Below are 24533 nucleotides of genomic sequence, written 5' to 3' on the forward strand. Positions count from 1 at the left end.
TGGCAGCTGTGAAGGTTCTGCTTCCTGGTACTCCAGGCCTCACCCTTGTTCTTGACAGTTCCACGTTTCCAGACTGTAGCTGCCATGGTGGACTCTGAGGATGGAGGAAATTTTGCGGGGAGATCGAAACTTTAGGGAGGGATAATTAGAGGAAAGCAGAAAGAGATCTTCCCTTATGGTTCTCTCTCTAATGTAGTCTCCCATCTGTCCTAATCTTCCCTAAACCACAGCAAATGACATGTGTGGGGCTGTTCTGCAGATGGGGCAGCGGTGGCATGCACACACAGCGGTGCACATCCGGCATGCAGCTCTTTGATTCTCTGTTTACTAGCTGGCCAGGGGCAGCCAGATTCTTAGATGGCTCACAGAGAGAGAGAGAGAAATCCAATGACACTAGTCCTACCTAACAAGGATCTCCATGTTTGAGGCAGAACTGTTACTCTCACTTTGTCTCTTTCCTTTCCCCTCTGTCCCTGACTCTGATCCTGATTCCAAGTTACTCACATCCTCTCGGAAATAGGTTAGGGGCAGTTGACATAGGCACAGAAAATGCACAGGTGACATCTACTGCAAATTAGCTCTTAGGCCAACAGAACTGCAACCCGATCTCATTTACACTGGCTTCAATCTGGAGTGACTCCATTGCAGTCTGTGAAGTTGTGCAATCTTGGTGGCTTCAGAATCTGCCAGGGTGCGAAGGTTAAAGGTCCATTTCTCCCCTCCTCCCCACTCCATGCCTTATATTTCTAATTTAGGCCTTGATCCTGGTAGTAGAACCACATGGGTGCAGGGATCTGTGAATCTTATTCTTATAATGGGAGCTGGGCACCTGATTCTCTTACACCTCTTTGAAAATCCAGTCTTGGTCAAATAAGAATAATATATTTTTTTTAAAAGTCTACCCCTTTTGTGTCGTGTGTTAGTAACATCATAGACTCTAAAAACTGAAAGTTCCGCTGGCTGCTTCTTCTGTAAACACATGTAATTATAACTTGGCTTTTATTCCTTGTTCTTATTTTCCTCAAAGACTTATGCACTGTGTGTCACAGTACAGTAAAGCTACAATATGGTTAAGTATTGCCAACCCCAAGCATTTACAAACCATGAGTCAGTCCTCCCAAAAAAACTAGGAGATTGGCGTAAAAATAATAAATTTGGGGTCTTTTTCTTTGCCTTCTGTTTTATGAGCCTATAGGTCACATTAAGGTCACATTTTCAAGCTTTTCTCTGCAACCTCAGGGGGCTAGAAACTTACTCTTTTCTTTAAATGAAAGCAGAGATTCTCACCTATTGATGGGGCTTTACAAAACAAACCCAATATCATGAGACTTGTAATAAGATCACAAGAGTTAGCAAAACTATTCTATGTACACTATTCTAGCACTTTTAATGTGTTTATCTCAAAGACCTTTGTCAAATTACAAATATGGGTAATACTGATTATTCCCGAAGCATTATTCCCATATTAGAAATGGGAAGCCTGACGTGATGTGTGGGAACAGGACTTACCCAAGGTCACAGCATCGGAGTCAGCCTAAAAGCCATTTTTCTTGACACCCAACCCTATGTTCTCCACACCTAGCTTTGTCTGGAGTTCCATAATATTCACCCCATGGAGTCTGAATGGTGAACAGTGCAATGACAGACAGCTAAAAGCAGGGATTACAGGGACAACAGACAGAGTTTAAATACAAAAAGGAGGTTTTGGCAGGGTAGTTACAAAAAGCTACCATCCAAACACAAATAAAAATATTTTCGTGGATTTTAAATGTTAGGTGAATTTCAACACTTAGATAGATGGATAGACATTAAACTTGTATCTGCAACCTTGGAACCCCAAACATTATGACACTGATCTAATGTATGAGACACTGGGACAGAGAAACTGACTAGAAACAGGAAGTGAAACTGATCCTTCTGGTTTTGCTGGCCAAAGATGAATGAAACATGGAACGGGGCCACATCATTGTAGAAAATTGCCTTTGAATTTTACAATTCTTTTTGAGCTGAGAATCGAATGTTTGTTAGTGACCGAGATAGGGAACGTCTTGTTCGTTTGTTAGTTTAACTTTTAATAATACGCAGCTCTTATCTAGCACTTTTCATGAGTAGATCTCAAAGCACTTTACAAAGCAGGTCAGTATCATTATCCCTATTTTGCAGATAGAGAAACTGAGGCACAGAGTGCTAATGTAACTTGCCCCAGGTCACCCAGCAGGCCAGTGGCAGAGCCATGAATAGAACCCAGGACTCCTGAGTCCAAATCGATTAGACAACACTGCCTATGTGATTTTGTTTTTTCTTTTGTTTTGTTTTGACTGTATCCCTTTCAGTGTCACAATGTAAAACAATATTGACCATCTCAGAAACAAGCGGGGGCCTTGTCTACGTGGGAAAGTTGCTCCAGTTTAACTTAAATCAGTTTAGCTAAACTGATGCAAATCCTAGTATGGACACTTACTCTGATTTAAGAGCAGCTTATTTCTGGTTAGCCTGTGTGTTCCCAAGCAACTCAAGCTAAACTGAAATAAGTGTGTCCACACGGGACTTTGCACCTGTTTGCTATATTGCTTTAAATTCACACCTTAGGTTACAGCAGTGTAACGTTCTCACGTAGGCAAGTCAAGGTCTCATTAAGCAAAGCACCGGCAGGACGAGAGATAACAGCCCGCAGCTGGGCCGACTCCTGTGACTCGGTGTGGTGTGGGAGGACTGGAAACGTCGCACACAGCAGTTTCACAGGTTTTTTTTTTCCCCCTTTCCATCAAATCAAGGACAAATAAATCTATGAATTAGAAGAAAAATAAGACTCCTCTTCTGGAAACACTTGCGGCATTAAGAAAAATACATGTCCCATCTCTGCTGTACCCCATAAAGTGTAAAGTGTTGGTGACAATCCATTGTGCTCCAGCTCTAATTAGGCCAATTTCAAAGACTGAAATGTTCTCTGCTACTTGTTAGCCTGATCTCCTAATTAATCAATAATGTCCCTGACACAAGAAATGAGAGACTTGTTGACAGGTAAGCCTGGTCAGAACTCCTTCCATTTGAATAAGACAATGACTGCTATTACAGCCACCCTATGCCAAGACTCTTTCTGCCTGCACTCAGGACGAAGACACGCGGGTGCTAGGCTGTTTGTTGTGTAAGCCTCTCTCAGCATATTCCAGAAACACAATGAATCCCCCTAAAATTAATTGTTAGACCATGCTGACCTGAAATCCAACCCAATTTATTTTTTTTGGCTACTTTAACTAAAATAAGCTCTAATATTTCCAGAAGTAAAGTTGCCTTGTGCCAGTTGGAAAGATGAGATTAAATGGACCTATATTATTAGTATATATTATTAGGATGGAAGATCAACTCATTACAAATTGTGTTTGCCAAGGAATGCTGCTACATGGTCAGCAAATCACGTGGGCACCAAAAGCTTTGATGGTGTGATAAGTTCACCAATAATGGACATAGACTGCCAGCAAGATCATAGAATCATAGAATAACAGAGTTAGAAGGGACCTCTGGAGGCCATCTAGTCCAACCCCTTGCCCAGAGCAGGACCAATCCCAACTAAATCATCCCAGCCAGGGCTTTGTCAAGCCTGACCTTAAAAACTTCTGAGGAAGGGGATTCCACCACCTCCCTAGGTAACGCATTCCAGTGTTTCACCACCCTCCTAGTGAAAAAGTTTTTCCTAATATCCAACCTAAACCTCCCCCATTGCAACTTGAGACCATTACTCCTTGTCCTGTCATCTGCTATCACTGAGAATAGTCTAGATCCATCCTCTTTGGATCCACCTTTCAGGTAGTTAAAAGCAGCTATCAAATCCCCCCTCATTCTTCTCTTCCGTAGACTAAACAATTCCAGTTCCCTCAGCCTCTCCTCATAACTCATGTGTTCCAGTCCCCTAATCATTTTTGTTGCCCTTCACTGGACTCTCTCCAATTTCTTCACATCCTTCTTGTAGTGTGGGGCCCAAAACTGGACACAGTACTCCAGATGAGGCCTCACCAATGTCGAATAGAGGGGAACGATCACGTCCCTCGATCTGCTGGCAATGCCCCTACTTATACACCCCAAAATGCCATTGGTCTTCTTGGCAACAAGGGCACACTGCTGACTCAACAGTGATCATCTTAAGGACCTAAGTATATTGATCTGGGTGGTGCTTGTTCTGCAATGAGGCTATATCCTTTTGGGATTTGCCATGATGTTGGCAATTAGTGCAAATGAGTCCTTAGTATCAAGTCAGATCCTTGCCAGATAAATTGACAAGGCTGAGGCCAGAGTGGAAAGATGATCTTCGTCATTGTGCAGCAGTACTTGGCAACTGCTGTTCTTGATCTTCAGAACCCCCCAAGAGTCTGTCTTTGAGGTAATTCTGATTTTAATTAAGAAATATTAAAACCTTTATTTCAGTGACTAAGCACATCAATTTAGCATCTACCCTAGCAGCCTGTGCACTGACATTATTTCCTGGAAGTAGCTGGTTTTAAACCCTATTGCTTCTAAGCTCTGGACCAAATCCGGAAGTGGAAGTTACATTTCAGCAAGTGAGTTTAAGTTGATGTAATTTACGCACTCAGGTAGGAATGCTGGGCTGTTGCAGAGTGTATAAAACTGTCTAGGTGAAATCAGACCCTTCATTCTTTAACTTACGACTTCATATCCCCTCTGGCCTTTGGCATGTAAGTTTCATTAACTGAGACTCTCTTATTTAGATTCAGATGTCCTTACCAACATATAACTTACACATCAGTGAAGTCTGAAGTCTTGCTGTGGAGCTGGAGAAGTCTGAAGTCTTGCTGTGGAGATGCTTTCATGTATTAGTAATAATTAGCACTCTATAGCACTTTCTCATCTGCAAAGTGCTGGAGGTCTGGCTAATTGAATACTTGCTACCTGGTTTTGGAACATGATGGTTCTTGGAAATCCCATCAGGTGGAAATATCTCAATCTAGCCAGGACAAAGCTCTCAGTAGTTCACTGTAGAGAACAATCTTGCCTGGGATGGACAAGGTGACCCAATGGATCTTTTTCCAACCCCAGTCTCTCTGAGTCTAACAGCCTTGCGTTTGGAAGTTTTGGTGGGAATTGGAGATTGGCCTTGTTCTGGTTCAGATGCCATTACCCTGGAATTTGCTGTACAGACAAAAAGATTAAGCAAATTTCTTATAATTATCATTCCCTCTAGTGACAGATGACAGCAGATCTCCCTACCGTGTCTTTTTATTTTTAAATCTCTGCTTAATCACTGGCTCGGCTGCTTTTAAAGTGGGTGGCGCTTCATAGGCCTCTGAGAGCAATAGTTTCCATGATAACTAACATTTACCGGCTTTTGCACGGTGATACTGTTAATGGGTCAGCAGCCAATACAGGTGGGTTGTGATGACATTAGCAAACTGAAGGGGGACCTGAAGAATTCCAGTCAAGCAAGAAGTTTCTGCACATGGGGGCAAATCAAGACCTGGCAAATCCAGCCATGGCATTAGTTCTGATGAGGCTCTGCTGTCCAGAGAGAGCTGGATTTGGGATGGCGATGAAGCTGTGATAAAACAGGAGTGCTGGTAAGAGATTGAAGTCCCTTTCTTGGTGCAAGTCACCTGATATGGTTAAAGGTTACTGCTCCCGCTACATCTTCCCTCCCATCATTGCCAGCTCTCATGATTTTAACATTAGTTTAGTGGTATTTGTTATTTTTCTTTTTACCCAAGCTCCTGGAGTCATGTGAATACATGAGACTCTTGTGCTTATGTTTCAGAGTAGCAGCCGTGTTAATCTGTATTCGCAAAAAGGAAAGGAGTACTTGTGGCACCTTAGAGACTAACCAATTTATTTGAGCATGAGCTTTCATGAGCTACAGCTCACTTCATCGGATGCCTCAGTACAGTCACAATGGGACAAATTCCTAGTGTAGACAAGGCCTGAGAAATGAACCAGTATAGCCAGTTTGAAACCAACAGAAGCATGTCCACACACTAAGTTGTCCCAGTTTAATGAACCGGGTCGTTTAAACCAGTGGTTCTCAGCCAGAGGTACGTGTACCCCTGGGGGTACCCAGACGTCTTCCTGGCGGTACATCAACTCATCTAGATGTTTGCCTACTTTTACAACAGGCTACCTTAAAAGCCTTAGTGAAGTCAGGTTTCAGAGTAGCAGCCGTAGTGAAGCAAAGTCAGTACAAACTAAAATTTCATATAGACAATGACTTGTTTATACTGCCCTATATTCTATACACTGAAATGTAAGTACACTATTTATATTCCCATTGCTTCACTTGATAATATGGTAAAAATGAGGAAGTCAGCAACTGTTCAGTACTAAGAACAGGAGGACTTGTGGCACCTTAGAGACTAACCAATTTATTTGAGCATAAGCTTTCGTGAGCTACAGCTCACTTCATCGGATACATTCAGTGGAAAATACAGTGGGGAGATTTATATACACAGAGAACATGAAACAATGGGTGTTACCATACACACTGTAACGAGAGTGATCAGGTAAGGTGAGCTATTACCAGCTGTGGGGGGGGAGGCTTTTTTAGTGATAATCAAGGTGGGCCATTTCCAGCAGTTGACAAGAACATCTGAGGAACAGCGGGGGGGCTGGGGGGTGGGAGGATAGTTTTACTTTGTATAATGACCCATCCACTCCCAGTCTTTATTCAAGCCTAAGTTAATTGTATCCAGTTTGCAAATTAATTCCAATTCAGCAGTCTCTCGTTGGAGTCTGTTTTTGAAGGTTTTTTGTTGAAGAATTGCCACTTTTAGGTCTGTAATCGAGTGACCAAAGAGATTGAAGTGTTCTCCGACTGGTTTTTGAATGTTATAATTCTTGACGTCTGATTTGTGTCCATTTATTCCTTTACGTAGAGACTGTCCACTTTGGCCAAGGTACATGGCAGAGGGGCATTGCTGGCACATGATGGCATATGTCACGTTGGTGGATGTGCAGGTGAACGAGCCTCTGATAGTGTGGCTGATGTGATTAGGCCCTTTGATGGTGTCCCCTGAATAGATATGTGGACACAGTTGGCAACAGGCTTTGTTGCAATCAGGCAGCCAGTTCTTCTGATAACTGTCCCTTCTGCCATAGCTTGTTTGGCCATTGAAGTGGATCCATCACTGGGAGACTGTCTTTGCTGCTGCTTGTTTCTTTCATAGCCAGTGACTTTTTGTCTTGTGTGCTGTTCTGACTGTCTGCATGGTACTCCGCTTTCTGTAATCCGCTGGGAATGTAGTTTCCTCTCCTCTTTGTTTGGCTGAAAAATGGTGGTTTTATTGCTTTTATTCTCATTAGCACAGTCTCACTTTCTTTAGTTAACATGGTGTTGGTGGATGTCATTGTGCCACTTAATGTACGGTTTTAACAGTAAATAATCACAGAAAAGAATAAGGGATGCTAGGAGCAATCACATCTTGTAGTGTCTCCTAATATAACTTCTGTTTCCATTGGTCCATTGTGTGTTACCGCTGTCATGCACAGGCACTGTCTGCAGTATTCTGGATGTCTTCAAGAAACAGAGAGCCAGTGAAGTATGTCCTCCAGTAGTACTCTCCCTCGGGGGTAGTTATCGTGTATGACAATAGCACGGATGGTACAGGTGTCACCTGGGTAAATTGTCAGCCACTTTCTGTTTGGAATCTGATAATCTGTCCCATGTGCAGTGAGGGTCACTATATATCATTTAGTATTCCTTCTAGTCACCTAACTTGCAGCTCTTTTGCAATTACTTCAGGGTAAATTCTCTTTGAATGAAGAAGCTTGTCATAGTAGATGGTAGCACTAAGATTTTTGTCTTTCCACAAGTCTCTGATCTGCTAGTCCCCGGCTCCCATTGTGACATATGTTGCAATATTCCAGTAATGCTACATATGAATTACTTGTACCCAGTAGGGCTTTTATTTGTATCAACTCCTTTGCTATTTGCACTGACCCAGACCTACTATTGGCTGGTGCATTTGACTGTGCACAGTAAGGGATTGATGAGGTGCTTTGACTGATACACCAGAAAGAATTGCTGAAATGAGCCATTTATGTGTTGTGCACCATTGGCTGTTATTAAGTCATCTGGAATCTCACAGCAAGCAAACTGTTATTTACCATGTGTTATTACATTGCCACTTGATGTGTTATGCAACAGCTTGGGTTTAAAAGAGTAGTAGCCCACTAGTAAGATGTAATCTTTTTCATTTATTTCAGATGAATCTGTGACAACCTAAATTCCAAAGTGTTCAGAAATCACACTTGGTTTTAATGATTCTTTGCATTGTACTCTGCTTTTCACTCATGGAGAACTTTTCTTGGATGGCAGCATTCACGCCTGGCCAGAATAGGCAAGCTTTGGCTTTGCTTTTACCCAGTTGGGCATGATGGGTTGTGCTTAGCGTTTCCAGCTTGCGCTGTGACATGATGCTGGAATCCCACTATCTGCAGCAATGTCTGTCAACCCAGTATGGGCTCTTATGAGAGTCTTCGCACTGCTCCTGAAGCCTGACACTACTTTGAGGACACTTTTACAAAATCAGCAGGCTATGGGTTAAACCTGATCCCCAGAGCAGTTCATCTACCAGGAAGCAAATCAATTTTCATTCAGATTGGAACATGGCCCAGTGCAAACTACCCTCACTTGGAGCAAGGGACATAGCGTTCTCAGCTTAGCTCATTGTCAAGAGAAATTGAGAATGAACTGAAATTGCCTCTGTCTGGAATTTCTGGGAAGGCAGATTAGTTCCGTTAGACCACAGCTATCAGGGTAATCCCACTTTTGAATTATGGAACAAATCACTGTCATTAATCTGATGTGAAAATAAATAGACCAGGCACTTAATGCATTTGTACAAAACCCCAGTCACAGAGAGAGAACGCTGTCTGGTGAGACATTTTCAGAGTAACAGTCGTGTTAGTCTGTATTCGCAAAAAGAAAAGGAGTACTTGTGGCACCTTAGGTACTAACCAATTTATTTGAGCATAAGCTTTCGTGAGCTACAGCTCACTTCATCGGATGCATACTGTGGAAAGTACAGAAAATCTTTTTATACACACAAACCATGAAAAAATGGGTGTTTACCACTACAAAAGGTTTTCTCTCCCCCCACCCCACTCTCCTGCTGGTAATAGCTTATCTAAAGTGATCACTCTCCTTACAATGTGTATGATAATCAAATTGGGCCATTTCCAGCACAAATCCAGGTTTTCTCCCCGTCCCCCTCCCCCACAAACCCACTCTCCTGTTGGTAATAGCCCACCTTGATTATCATACACATTGTAAGGAGAGTGATCACTTTAGATAAGTTATTACCAGCAGGAGAGTGGGGTGGGGGGAGAGAAAACCTTTTGTAGTGGTAAACACCCATTTTTTCATGGTTTGTGTGTATAAAAAGATCTTCTGTACTTTCCACAGTATGCATCCAGTAAAGTGAGCTGTAGCTCATGAAAGCTTATGCTCAAATAAATTGGTTAGTCTCTAAGGTGCCACAAGTACTCCTTTTCTGTCTGGTGAGACAGGACAACAACAGCAAACCTCCCTGCACCAGGCTGGAGTTTAAATTCAGAGTGCTTCTTCAAGACGGTATCAGTCATTAGTCTTTTTGAGGTAGGAATAAAGAAAGAGGAGGAAGAAATATGCTCATATGGAAATTTCATAGCACTGCAGATGGGGAAAATTCCTCGAGGGTCCTGCATTATATTTCTTACAGTGTATTCTTTACTGGTTTCCCAATCTGGGTTAAGCATCCCAAATGGTAAGATGCCCACCGCTGCTAGTTCAGGTGTCCACAGCCTAAAATATCTCAACATTAAGAAACGTTGATTCATATTCCGCCTACATTTTTCTTTTCCGAATTTCTTTCCATGCTCTGCTTTTATGCTCCTTTTCTCCTCTTGGGTATTTCCAGTGATGCCTTTTGCTGGACATGGCTACAACTCTCTAATCTGCACGGCTCGAGTTTTCTGTGCCACCGTGCGGTAGGTGTTCCTTCCAAAAAACTTCCGGCTTACTGGAAAATACCGAGTTCAGCTTTGGCACGAGATGAATGAGGGCCAGTAATACCTCCAACTTCCAGGACTCACTTGAGCTTATTCCAACTCTATGGACAAAATTTCAAATGTAGGTGCTTAAAATGAGGCACCTAAATCCATATTTAAATGAAAGTGGCCAGGTTTTTAGAGATCCTGAGCTTCCTCAGCAACTAGTGAAGTTAATGGGAACTTTTGGGTGCTCAGCGTATCTGAAAATCAAGCCACAGACTTAGGTGTCAAAATACCGATCGGGGTGAAATTCTGCCCCATTGACATAAGTGGCAAATTCCCATTGATTTCAGTTGGGCTGCGATTTCATCTTAGATGCCTAACTTTTAGATATCTACATTCAGGCATTCGACGGCAATAAAAAAAATTCCTGATTGAGATAAAGGGCATTGGAAACCCATATGAATGTATTTGTCATGAGAGGAAGAGGATGAAAGATGTTGCTTTCATTGATGTGTGTGGGACAGGAGCCAGAGAAGGATGAAAGCTCATGATTGTCAATAGAGTGTAGAGAATTCACTGTAGGAAACAATCCTGAGCTAGCCAGATATGTGAACAAAATGATCGACTGGATATTTTTCCACCTCTTCAACAGCATCTATTATTCTATTGTGGCCACAGAATCTATTACAGGGAAACGCTGGAAGCTTTTATATTGTAGCTCCAGGAAGCTAGGTGGAGTATATTAAACCTTGGGTAACCTTTGTACTAGTTTGATAAGTTAATGCAATCTATCTATAGTTTTTATACTGTGCTCATTACTGTCGTCTGGGCCAATGTTCCCTCTAACTTTTTTTCCATCCATGTTTCGGAATGAATTTTGTGATGTGCACCAATATGGAGGTCACATGTGGTGGGGGTGGGGCCAAGGGGGTTTGGCGTGTGGGAGGGGGTCAGGGCTGGGGCAGAGGGTTGGGGCACGGGGGAGTGGGCTACCGGTGAAATTTATGAGCAAACCTTCCTGCTTAAAACAAGGTGCTGAAAGTGGTTGTTCCTAGTGGTGGTGTTTGGTCTGAAGGGCCAATGTTTGGTCTGAAGGGCCAAGTTCCATGCTATGAGACAATGTCCCCTTTAATTAAATAGTGTCAGTCTGAAAACCATCCCCATTGATATTTCCTCCTCAGCGAGGCAGGGCATTGCTTGGCTGAGTATAGAGAGGGATTAGAGCTTTCAAAACAGGGGAGCAGTAGTCTCTACAGGATTGCTCTGAAATCCAGCAAAAAACAGCAGTTAGCTTTAAAATGGCCATGAGCGTCCGATTTGCGACCACATCACTCATGAAGTGTTAGACCTCGGTACCTTTCTTTTCTGAAGGCACCGCCTTTCCGGGTCAGAGGGCAGTTCACAATCCCCGAGCCCATTTAGCTCTTGGCCTGTGTGTCAAGGCTGCCAACAATTGGGCAGCTGCGTGCCAGTTGTGGTGGTGGCTTTCCTGGTGTGGTCACTTGTCTGCTGAGAGCTGGCGTGAGACCCACCCACGCACGTCACAAAGGCCACCCAGCATGCCTCCTTGCATCCTCTCCTGAACTCTCCAGAAAGCAACTCCAGATGGAATGTGGGGTCAAATGCTTTGTTCAAGCGAGGGTGGGAAATTGCGTAATGGGCAAGTCCACATCATAAAATCCAACCCAGCTTACACTAACCAGAACATTGAGACCAAGGATGAGCGGGGCCATGGAGCGTGAATTTCCCCTTTAGTCCCCTAGATGGCCTCTCTAGGGCCGAAGTACGTTGGCAGGGGGGAGCTTGAACTGCTGTTGCTTGTTCTGAATCTTTTCAGTGGGGAAACAAGAGGCGCTATCTCGACAGCCCCTTTCACCAGCAGTAAACCAACCCACTATTAATGTTTTTTTCAAGGAAAATACAATGTAAAGAGTGAAACAAATGTGAATGCAGACATCTGGGAGTAACCCAGGAGCTATATTAACACAGAGTTCTACATAAACCCATCAAGCTAAGCAAACGTTGTAAGCAGGCTGCAGCAGTGGGTTGGTTTTTGTTTGGGTCTGACGTGGTCTGTTTTCTTTATGGAACAGGATTCTAACTCTGCTTCTAATTAGCCCAAAGATGAGGCTGAGGTGGAACCAAACGTGCCTAAAAAAAATGCCCAAAATCAAAACCTAATGGCATCTCGGGGAATAAAACCAAAATAAACTCAAGCTAGTATTTCAGCAATGGACCAGTTCCTTGAAACTGTGGCCAGTAGCTTCAGTATGGGGGCCTTCATATCACATGGCAGGAGAACTTGGCAGCTCCAGTCTCATGGGTGGATTGGCTGGATTTTTATTTGTTTATTTCTGTAGAAGCTCCTCCTCCATTAAAAAATCAAACACGTTCAACACAAAACGTTAGCTGGGCAATTCTCCCAGGTGCAGATTGTTCCAGTTCGGCGCTCTCTCATGAAACCAGAGGCACCATACCCAGCTACTGATATCCCCCTTCCACCCTCAGCCTTTCTTCTGTGGGCCTCCTGACTTTCTGAACTGCCTGATCCAAATCCCACTGACATCAATTGAAAGGCTTAGGCAGGAACATGCCAGGCAAAATATCTTAAATGTACCAGTAGGTGTCAGTGTTTCGGATTATTGCTTTGATTTGCATTTGTTTTCTCCCAGAGGGCCCTGTCTCTGTTCTCCAGCTGTTGTCAGTGGGGCAGTCGGACAGTTCCGCCATGGGTCAGGCAGGGCTGCAAGGAGGCTGGAGCTACAGAAGAAGCCGGCAAACACACTGCCAGCCCCAAGCGTTCAGACGTCGTGAGTCATCCCTAGCCTCGTCAAATCAGGAGATCAGTTTAAAAAGCAAGAGCTGTTAAAAATAATACAACAGGGGGTTGGTTTTTTTACCTTCTGGTTTCTGAGCCATTAGGATGCGCTCGGGGGCACGTTTTCAAGCGTCTCCCTGCAGCCATTAGGGCTACAAATGTAGTCATTGTTTTAAATGAAAGCTGCCGTTCCAATGTAATCACCTGACTCCAGAACCTGGGGCTTTAAGAAATACACCAAGTGTCGTGACTTGTGCGTAAAACTGCAAAAGTTGGCCCCGGGGCAGAAAGAGATGACATGGTGTTGGTCTTCTTTTAAAGACACTGAGAACTTGTACTTAACATCGACATTAATGCTACTTAAACGATACATACCGCTAATACAGTAGCAACCAAAGCCTGGTGTTGACTGTAGCCTGCAGTTCCCTGATATCCAGCACCCCCCCTCCCAAATTGGAGGATGACCTTTGACCTCTGCAGCCATACCCCACCTTTGCATCATACTAACAGTAGTTACGCCAGGCAGGCAGCGCGCGCACAGGCTCTGTGGGCAATGACTCGTACAAACAAGGTTCACATTCACTGAGAGATTTACCAGTTTGGCTTGCCTCTGTTCTCATTCCACCCTGGTGCCTTAACCCTTTGGCTGTTGGCTGTCAAACCCTGGTCCAAGTGCCAGTTTTGTACAGTGCTTTAGTCTTTTGTGGCTGCTCTTGCAGGCCACCATTCTCTCTTTATGCTGAGGTTCCACACTGGCCCTGGTGTGCCTGTATCCATTCAGTGGTGCTGACCCAGACTCCCCATGTGTCCTAGCTAGCCCGTGTTCTCTGGTTGCTGAGGGTGATCATGACTAACAGGCAGGTGGCGGTCACTGCCTGCCACAGCTGTGGTGTGTGGTGGTTGTTTTTCTGGATAAACTGGAACTTTTGTTCAGAAAGGTTGGAAACTCTAGCTCCGCCATTGCCTGTTCTTCTGCTGTGATTCTGTGACTTCGAAATCTGTGGAAATGGACAGATTTGACTGCCTGGGAGATGTGTCCTGGTGGGTGGAGCTGGAATACCGGGCTGTTAAAGATCTCCTCCAGACTGGCTCCATTAGATTGCAGTACAGATCACTACTGAGGTCACACCATTGAAACCAGTGGCGTTTTGCCAGCAGAGACGTCAACCCCCAGTCATGTTTGTATTACGCTCCTAGGAGCAAGGGCAGTCTCTTGAGGTCCGTCGACACTGGCGGTGTAATTTGTGGCTAAGATACACGTACCTGCGTTAGCTCTGATCAAGCCAGCACTCTAAAAATAGGTTTCCGAGTAGCAGCCGTGTTAGTCTGTATTCGCAAAAAGAAAAGGAGGACTTGTGGCGCCTTAGAGACTAACCCATTTACAAATAGTGTAGGTTTGCTACCCCAGGAACGGTCCCATCTGACTCCCTACGTACATACTCAGAGTGACCAGCCTGCCCCGCCACCTGTGACTATGCTTTTTGTTGTGGTAGTGTAACGCCGACAGACCCCGGTTGTTAGTGGGCAGGATCAAACTGGGGACCTCTGGAGCTCAGTGCTGGAGCCTCTACCGCGTGAGCTAAAAGCCAACTGCCTCTTAGTTAAGGCTGCAGAGCAGACTCATTTCACTCTCCCTAAGTCTCAGTGCCACTAGATGGGGCAGAACACCACACCCAGGAGGTGGGTGGGTTACACTAGCTTGGTCAGAGCTAGTGCGGGTGTGCCCACCCGCGCTGGAAATCTCACCTCCAGCTCCAGTGTATATTTACCCTTAGATGCTCAGATACCATATTGACAAGCACAGGGTGAACACCTTGGGCCAGATCCTCAATCGTTGTCACTCAGTTGAAATCAGTGGGCCTCTAACCGTTTACACTGGCTGAGGACCTGGTCCCCTAGGCTTCCTCTGAGCTTTGCAGAGCAGTGCTCACGCTGATGTGATTTTAATGATAGTGCTCTCCATTACGGCTTCATTTCACCCTCGCTCTGGCCTGGGAGGGTGTCTGTGGCTGGGCTTTATCACAAAAAGCTTTACAAGCACTTAGTGGAAACCAAGGTCTCCTTCCTTTCTGGTGCCCGGGCTGTCTTTGTTTTGTGGCTTTTAGGGAGGCTGCCGGTCATTACGGCTGGAATGCTGCTGAGTTTGAGCAATCCGGATGGTAGCGGAATTCCAGCTGCCTCCCGGGTGCATGGTTTCCATCCTGTCGGACACACGCACACACCGCCCGGCAACCCAGATTCCAGGCAAACGCAGTGAACGTTTTAAAAAAAAAAGCATCTTTGGGGACAATAACACCAAGACACAAGCCTGGGTGGTATAAATAAAGGATAAAACATGGGGCCGCCAGGGCAAAACTGACAGACCCATTTCTCGAGAGATGAGAAGCCCCGATAACCCAAACTCTAGTTTTTGTTGGATGGTTTTCATGAACCTTAGTTGATCTTCAGATTATAAACACTGGATTTATTACTCAGGCAGCTCTTGCAAACACAGAGCAGTCAGGCAGCATGGGAGGGAGGTTGAGTTAGGGATGTTGTATAATGAACAAACCACTTGCTGTATAGTAATGAACAGGACAAGACATGGTAGGGTATTTTTTCTGAAGTTATTGATGCAAATAAGACCATTTTCTACAGTGTTGTCTAATGTAGAAATGTTGTTGCGGGTTTTTTTGCGTGATGATATAAAAGAATTCTCCTCCTCCGCCACATTCTCTCTCGTGGTCACATTTATTTTCTAACATCCAGTTCTTTCACACACACTTGTGAAACCCAAGATTTTTTCCCCCCCAAAATCTGTCTTTTGTTTTGTTTTGTTTTTAAATCATCCCAATAGTAGTAATGAAACCCTCTGAATTCAATTGAGTTCTCATTTACATTGGTGTAAATCGGCAGTTACTACACTGGAGTTACTCTGGATTTACATCGCTGTAACCTAGATCAGAATCTGGCCCTCCGATTTTCTTCTGATAGTTCAGCCACACCAAAGTTCTCTAACCAAGAGCCTTTTGCTTTCCTGTGACTGTGAATCAGATTTTTGGAAGAAACTTGGTCGCTCCAGGTGCCAGCTGAGCCAACTCTGCATCTGCAATACAGCTCGGCAGGCCCAAAATACATATTCTCCCTCTGTTATCGCCCTGTGATTTATAGCCTAACTCCCAACCTGGCATCCCCTCTCCAGATCAGCATCTGCTGCTGACTTCAGTTTGCTTTTGCTGTCATTCACCTTGCCCATGCTGAGGAGCTTGTATGGAAGTTCCCATCTCCCAGGGCCTCCGACATCGCCCTGATGGGGACTTGTAGAAATCCTTGGATTTGCAGCATTTGGTGATCGCTCTGAGAACTTCAAATGGGAACAAAGGGAATGTGTCAGTTTAATTTGGAAAATTATTAAATGTAAATGGGACCGCTAGTCAAGTCTCGGGTGCATCCGAGGCACAGAATAGGCCCAAGCCTCAGGAAAGTAATGAGGTACGGTGCGATATGGTTGGAGCAGGCAGGATTTCTGGGCTCTAATCCAGACTCTGTTACTGACTCACCACGTGACCTTGGCTAAATCACTTGACCACTCCCTCCTCAGTTTCCCCATCTTTGTAATGCAGAAATTATTACCACTAGCCTGTCTCATGCAGGGGGGTTGAGGATTTAGGCTGATAAAGGGTTTTGAGATGAAAGTTGCTACGGATGGACAAAGATTTTTTGTTGGGTCCTTGGCTGCTCTCTCACCTGTATGATATATGGAAATTGATGACAAGGTGTGGAAGGTCATCTGTGAAATCTAATAATTCGTCTCATTGCACTGTTCTGAAGCCCCTACCGTCCTCTCATCTCAGCAGGAGTCCCCTTTGCAGGGATCCTTTCCCGTCAGTTCCCAGAAACTTCAGCTTTGAGGCAGCTTTTGTTATTTGGATCGGGAGTGCAGGTTCTTTGGATGTGTAAATGGGGCCGTGCTTTTGCTGACACTCTCCATGTCTTTGCCCACTGCTGACCAAGTGCATCCTCCTTAACTCGCTGCTCTCACCTGGTTCGAGCATGTCAGCATGCTGGTCATCCTGCTGAACTGTGTCACCTTGGGCATGTTCCAGCCCTGCGAGGATGTGGACTGCAAGTCGGAGCGGTGCACCATCCTGGAGGTAGGAATGGGAGCCTGATGCACTTTCACAGCTGGGTGGTAAAACTCTAGCCCATGGAGAACAGTGAGCCTTCTGGGCTAGTGATTCATTCAGGAGCCAGGGCCCCGAGATTATATTCCCAGTCAGGATCCTAAGGATCTGGCTAGAGTGTACTAAAAGCCTGTGCCTGCTTTGTTCTTCAGCTGACCTATATCCAAACGAGCTGCAGATTACTGTCCACTGAGGCCGGTGTACAAGTCCTGGGCTCATAAACCTTTTTCCTAGAACCTTAATAGCCTCCCAGAACTCCAGGGGGCAGCACGTGAGCCTGGCAATCACATAGCTGACATATGCCACAGGGCTGGCCATCTCTAAGCCCCTTGCCCTTAGCATCACATCACTGCTCCATCTGGTGTGAGAGTTGTGACTCTGCACCTCCTTCACCAACTAGCCTTCTAGGCTCCAAACAGACATCTATGGAGACACTCAGCCTTTGCAAAGCATTATGTGAACCAGTGTAAAGATGGCTGGCTTGTGTCTGTGTAATGTCCTGAGCATGCTTGACTCTTTAATACCCTGCAAACCCTTCTGCAGTAAGGAAATGCCATTGGGACCTCTAGTAGATCATCAGATGCATCCACCTCTAAGGACTGGTCAAGGATGCAAATGTCATCAACCATATGCAAATGTCAACAACCAGAGGTTCTCTCATCCCAGACCCATATGCAAATGTCAACAACCAGAGGTTCTCTCATCCCAGACCCTTCCAGCCCAAAGTTATGAGATGTTAGGTGCAGAACTGAACCAACCAGAGCAATTGAGAAACCACCAGAGATTGGTTACAGAATAAATTGTAGAACCGAGCTGAGAAAATACTGCAAATGGTTATCCACCGTAGGAATTGCCACACCAGATTAGGGTAGCATCTGGTCCCAGCTGCTTTAGAGAAAGGTGCAGCAAATTGTGGCAGGTACTCATGGAATACCCTGCCCATGGGGAAAGCAGCTTCCTAGACCTCATCAGATAGCAACTGGTCTGAAGCAAAGGTTTCCATTCCTCCCAACCATGTTCCTGCCTTTTGTTGTTTGTAATCATTCACACAAATGGATCTTGGCTTGGTGGGTGTCTGTCATTCTTACAAATACCCAAATCCACATGCAAACAGAGGGATTTTTGCATGAGCAAGAGTCATTGTTGTTGATTATTCACTCTTTGTTCTCTTCAGAAAATGTCATCAAAGCAGTTAGCCGAAACCATATTATGGATACGTCTACACAGCCCACAGTAGCAAGCCTCCCCAGCCCAGGTGGACAGACTCAGGTTGTGGGGGACTTATGCTAGTGTTCTAAAAATAGCCGTGTCGACAGCACTTCGGAATTGTGGTTCGGGCCGGAGCTAGGGCTCTGAAGCCCATCCTCCTTCCTGGGCTGCAGATTCTGCATCACTACATCTACCTAGCTATTTTTCATGTGGTAGCATGGGTCCCGGGAGCTCGCATCTGTTGCTCCGGGCTGGGAGGCTTTGCTGCGGCAGGCTGTGTAGATCATAACCTTTGTGACGTGAATGAATCGAAGTGACCAGTTCAGGAGGAGCCCGCACAATGACCAATGTTTGCGTTGAGTGGTGAATGATTACAACATGTCCGATATATTTGTAAAAATCCGAGCATGCTGTGAACAGTTAGCAGACTGAAAAAGAGCAAAACATGCAAAGAACAATCATCCAACTTTCACCCCTGCCTCACTCCAGCTTGTAGGAAGAACGAAAGCCAAAACATGATGTAGGAAGCATTGAGCTCCCTTGTGGAGATAACTCAGATGCCAATTATCAAATGAACGGAGACTGCTGGAACAAGTTCAGTATAGTTTGTAAAGTGTTGGTAGGTAAGCAGACAGCTCGACTAGATAGATCTCTCTCACCTGCACAGGTGCACACCCAACAGCATATGCAAAGGAAGCCAGTTTGCAGCTGCCTGTTTTCTGTTATGTTTGGCAATAAACCATGCAGGCCTCAAAATGAAAGTATCAGAGACTCACCGTAGGAGGCTCTGCTGACTGTTACGATCACAAAGAAAGTGGTTGGAGGGGCACATCTGTCCACGTTTACGGGCGTGGATCAAGACACTGCTGTAACTTTCCCGAGGTTTTTTTCAAAAGAGAAAAGTTTTTTCCATGTGACTAATAACAATCAATACGTCCCACTGCATAGTCATAATTTATGGGGCAACATGCATTTAGCAATGAGTCCATTTCGTAATATTTCAGTTCCTAACCTGTAGCACATGTGGTCTGACTGATCGATATTTGCTTCAGCCTGTGCACGATACAAAGCCTGGGCACCCCAAATGCACAGCACGTGTATCTCGGAGTTTCTCAGTGGCAACTTGACAGGACCCTGAGGGTTGTGTGGCATTTGCATATCGATTTGCATATGCTTTAAATGCAATAGTAAATCCGTAACAAGCATAACACGTTTGTGTGCTTGTATCTTTGTCACTAGATGAATAGAAATTGCTTATTGTTCCTCAGCAATAAAAACCCAACAGTTGCATTTCAGTCGTGTTATCATCACTCAGCAGACAACCCAGGATGTATTTTGGGTTTTATAGCTGACACTTCAGTACTCCATGAGCCATGGTTTGATCACCTCAGCTGTAGATACATAATATCCATACAGTAGAAATATACATATGCCTAGTTTTTTTATCTCTGCAATACAGAACCACAGTAGAACTCACTGCAATCATCTTTTTATGACCTAGGCATTTGACCATTTCATCTTCGCCTTCTTCGCTGTGGAGATGGTCATCAAGATGGTAGCTCTGGGGATCTTCGGGCAGAAGTGTTACCTAGGAGACACATGGAATCGCCTGGACTTCTTCATCGTAATGGCCGGGTGAGTAGCCAAAGCTCATAAATTAACCATGTGCACTGGAGGCATAAACAAATCCACCAGTCGCCCTGGCTGCTTTTGGGTATTTCTTAAGGAAGCTGCCAAGTGGGAGCCAAAGAAAAGTCATGTAAAACCTGATCTCTGAGGCAATAAAACTGTTGAGTTCGGCTGTAATTGATTTTGCAAAAGCATCTGCAAAATATGAAATGGGAAGCTGCTGTTGATTAGCCTGACCTGAATCTGAGGGTTGGGGTGGAGGGAATGGGTTAGAGAAGGCATTCTGCAGCAGTGCATCTCCCTGGACTGGCTGCCTTCTATGGGTGTGTCCACACAGCAGCTAAACACCCGCAGCTGGCCCGTGCCAGCCAACTCGGGCTCATGGAACTGGGGCTGCAGGACTCTTCCATGGCTGTGTCGACTTCCGGGCTCAGACAGGAGCCTGAGCTCTGGGACCCTCCCACCTCACAGGGTCCTAGAGGCCAAGCTCAACCCTAAGCCCAGAAGTCTACATAGCAACGAAACAGCCCTGTGAATCCAAGTCAGCTGGCACAGGTCAGCCATGGGTTTTTCTTTGGTGTGCAGACATACCATGACCACCTCTAGTCCTTGGAAGTTTGGGGTACAAAGGGGTGGGGACTAAACTATCATTTAAACCACTTGATTTTGTCCTGCCACAAACTCTTAAGTCGTGTATCTGTCCGGGGATGTTGAAGCTTCTTCACCAGCAGGCATGCTCCCTACGGTATAGGGGAGGTCTGAACAGCAAAGAAGGGTTGCATGGGAAGTGTCAACTGGAATGCTGGCAACTCAGGTGCTTCTGTACCAAAGACATGTGCCTAAGCCCCTGGCAACCACTGATGTGAACCTGTCTACCAAAGTAAGAGCTTCAAGCCCCTTATATAGCAATCTTTGCTGGCTTGATTTCAGTCAAATCAAATCCATTCAGATCTGGGCATTGTAATAACCAGCATGTTCCCAAAGCTCGCAGTTAAGGCTCAAGAACAGATGTGTAAAGTGCAGTCGGGTTCAATTCTGCTCCCACAAAAGTCAGTGGCAACGCTCCCATTGACTTCAGCTGCTGTGGACCAGGTCCCCTTCTGTGTCTCTTGCAGTGTGCGTTGCTGGAACATGGTGCTTGAGCCCCTGCAAGGGACAGTGACTAGAAAACAACCGCAAGCAAAGCAGAAACTGACTGGCTTTCTCCTTGCCCAAGCTCGGAGACCTGCACAAAGTACAGAGCAAAAATAGGGGGAAACAAATCTGTTCCTCAAGAGTCCTGTCCATGCTAATAATCTAAGATGTTAGCAACATAGATACGGGATTTAAATTAACGTCTGAGATTTTCAGCTTGACACTGTCCCTGCCTGGAAAGCCACCATGCTGCTGTGACCCATTGGCCTCAGTGGGTGCTGTTAGGACAAATGAAGACGGTGGATTTCAGCTGAGCAAGGAGAGTCTGGCTCAGGAAGATTAAAGCATCAGCGAGGCTAGCCGTGGGGGGAGGGGCAGGGAGCTGGCTGTCTGGCACACTTTCTAATCCTCATAAATTATAAACACATGGTAATTTCTGCTTTAAATTTATGTTTGTTGACATTTGAACACACCTCGCCCAACAGCTGCTTATTCTCCTGAGACAAGTTTATGGAGATGGTTATTTTACACTCCCAAACACGCTTGGAAGAGCAGATTCCTTTAAACTTCAGGTTCCCAGTGATCTGCAGAAAAGTATTGAGCAGATTAAAAAATGTCCTAGATATAAACTAATTAGGTCCTAAGACTGGATGATACCCACTCAAAGCAATTTTACCTGCTTGGTGTACAATTAGGGATGGAAAACTGGTTTGGATATTGCGTGTAACCTTACCTTTGAATATCCTGGGTTTATAGTACTTGGTTTTGGAGTAATTGTAACATCCCTGCAATGTGTTTTACCCTTAAAGCAGTGGTGCTCAACCTTAACTCCATCTTAATGTAGTTTTTTGTCCAGGAATACAATTAGGAATGGATTACTGGTATGAATAAAACATAAAACTGTCGGAGCTGAACCTCCTTTGAATCAGCCTTTGGCTACAGTTTAAGAAAAAGCTAGTTAACATTTTTTTAGCCCCACTGTGTATTTTTTAGGATATAGTCAGGAACCAGGTGCACATGCATAGTTCTGTGTAAGACCATCCATCCAGGAGCCATTAAATCTGGAATCTATATCCAGCTGGGCGGCCACTGTCTCTCTGTGTGACTTCAGGTAAATCACCTTTAGAATACAAATGATAATGCCCAAGCATCTTATCCCAGGAGGGAGCGGTGGAGGTTATGCATTACATTAACATTTGGGAGGTTCTCAGGTGTTATCACGGTGAGCATCAGAGCAATGCATATTAAAATGCCACACACACGCAGGGAGAGTCCTCTGCTGTTGCTTAACAATCAGACTTTCCTTGGCCACAGTATTGGTAGCTCAGTAAGCTGGAAAGATAGGAACACTCGCAAGCAAGTCTGTTGGAGGTAGTTTTCCAGTCCCATTTTATAGACGTAAAAGGCTGGTGGAGGAGAGAGGGGAAAATCAAACCACTATTAACACAAGAAAACCTTCTGGTGGGATGCTGTTAATGCTGAGGAATGACACGCAGAATGATCCATTTGCAAGCCAGTCCCAAGGGCCTCTCAAGCAGTTGGAAGGCACAATGTGGCCTATGACCATTGTACCTTTGGAGCATGCCTGTGGGAATTCTAACTTTGTTGCCCACAGGAGAGACTTGAACATGGGGTCCAAACATGAACCATTTCTCCTCGTAATTTGCCTTGTCGTTCTCTGTTTGGCTAACAAGCCCTTGCATCCCCGTCCTGTTCCCCAACCCTGCCTGGGTTTTCACCTTCGGATCTAAAGAAAGGAGAGCCTTGGAGGGTGACTTGAATTACAAAGTACTTTGGAAACTTAGTTCTGTCCTTCCTGGGCAACAAGCAGCAGTTTTACCGGGGAGCCTGTGACATAATAAGTGGGTTGTTTTTCTTGACAAGCGGATCTGGAAGCGATGGAGCCTATTAAGGGGCCCTTCTGATAAGCAGGGAAGTGAGTGACAAATGGGCATTGCCCGCCATTCCATTTGTCCTATTCAGTTTCCTTAAGCGAGCTGATTTATGCTAATAGCACAGTTATCGAGGAAAGCCGACAGTAAGCGGGAAAACTACAAAATAAACAGATCTTCTGCTGACAGCAACAGATTGCATCTGAAGGCCACTCCAGCAGTAAATACTCTCTGTCTCTGCTTGCCTAAGAAAAGTACCATGGGAAGTTTCAGCCTGGGGAAAGCTGGCTCTATTTCCTCTGAGGGCATGTCTGTACGGCAATCAGGAGGCATGACTGCGGCAGATATATGCATACCCGGCCTAGATTTGAACAAAATAGCTCGCTACAAATAGTGGTGAAGCATGGGCTAGCTGCCCAAATGTATAGTCAGGATCTCAGGCAGGCATTTATTTGGGCAGTTAGGCTCTCATATCTCCTACTTGTACCACTGCAGCTTCACTCCTGTTTTTAGTGAGGAAGCTCGATCTCACCTACCCCTGCTGTAATCATACCTCCCGACTGCAATGCAGACATACCCTGAATCTGACCACAAGCCCGGGTGGAAAACATTGGCCAAGCAACAAAAAGGTAATCTGTCATTTGTCCCCTCATGACTGCTAATGTCAAGTGGGTCATATATGTCTCTGCTCATTGGAGCGGTCCCTGTGTCGTGAAAAATGCATTAGATGCCATTAATCTAATCGCTGTCCAGACCAAGAAAGTACTTGCCTTCCTTGGGAGAGCAGATAGGAAAGAGCTGTGACTTCTGTTCTCTGGTATATTGAGGCCACGATAATAGTCCAGTCTTTATGAACGATGAATGAGGATGCTGAAGGACAGGACATGTGAGGCCGTGACTTTCTCCCGTGGATGCTAAGGGTCTTTGCACGCGTATGGTCTTCTGTGGCTTTACACCCCACAGGCTGTGTGCGCCATCCTCCTTTATTATGCATCAGTGCATCCCAAATAAAGCATCATTAAAGGCTACACAGAGAGCGATGAGAGGAAGAGTTCGGTGTTGCAACTGTCCTTGTGACAACAAGAGAAATAAGACTTGGGCAAATAAATGCAAGAGGAGAGGGCTAGGGAAAGGGCTGATATGTGAAAACAGCCATGGGGGGGGGGGGTGTAACATGGAAGGGAGAGTGGCAGGAAGGTGGAACGAAGGGACAGGGTCACTGAAGGTCAGTGCAGCAGTGCAGTGAGAATGGTAAGAAGGGGGAAGCTATGTGGGGAGCCTGGGCCAGTTAAAATAAGGGCTTGATGGTGGGTTTCCCAGGCAACGCCCACCCCACGCTGCATGCTTTTCAATGCGTTTCTCTCTCCTTGCTTACCTAGAGCTGGGAGCAGAACTCTGGTTCTTCCAGACAATGGCTTTTTTTACCCTAGACAGAGCCCAGTGGCTCAGTCTTCTATTTGATTCCAAACCAAGGGTGCCTTTTCTCCCAGACAGAGGCCCTGAGGGAGTCTCTGGGTTCCACCCTCTAGCATAAAGGAAGGAAAACCCCAAACAGTGAAACACATTTATGGGGTTGCTAAGTTCACAGGGTTTTTTAATGAAGCCAGTTCTTTTCCACAAACCATTAGGAAACAAATCCCTGACTTAATCCTCCCTGGGTGCAGTGCAATGAGTCTGCCAGTCCTAGTCTGCATTGACTATGCAGCTTCTGTAGAG

General features: G+C 45.2%; 1 protein-coding gene across 3 annotated transcripts in view; it reads left to right on the plus strand.

Annotated features, from left to right (window-relative positions):
- Window positions 1–24533, plus strand: part of CACNA1H (calcium voltage-gated channel subunit alpha1 H) — a 478577-nt gene that overhangs the window by 254585 nt on the left and 199459 nt on the right. For 2 of the 3 annotated variants that reach the window (XM_073361774.1, XM_073361777.1), the window contains one exon: window positions 19664–19797. In XM_073361774.1, coding sequence (XP_073217875.1) covers window positions 19664–19797 — 134 coding nt within the window. Of the gene's footprint in view, window positions 1–16825; window positions 16924–19663; window positions 19798–24533 lie in introns of those variants that run through there. The other variant, XM_073361776.1, reaches the window with a different exon arrangement.

The sequence above is a fragment of the Lepidochelys kempii genome, chromosome 10 (genome assembly GCF_965140265.1).
Source record: "Lepidochelys kempii isolate rLepKem1 chromosome 10, rLepKem1.hap2, whole genome shotgun sequence".
Taxonomy (NCBI): domain Eukaryota; kingdom Metazoa; phylum Chordata; order Testudines; family Cheloniidae; genus Lepidochelys; species Lepidochelys kempii.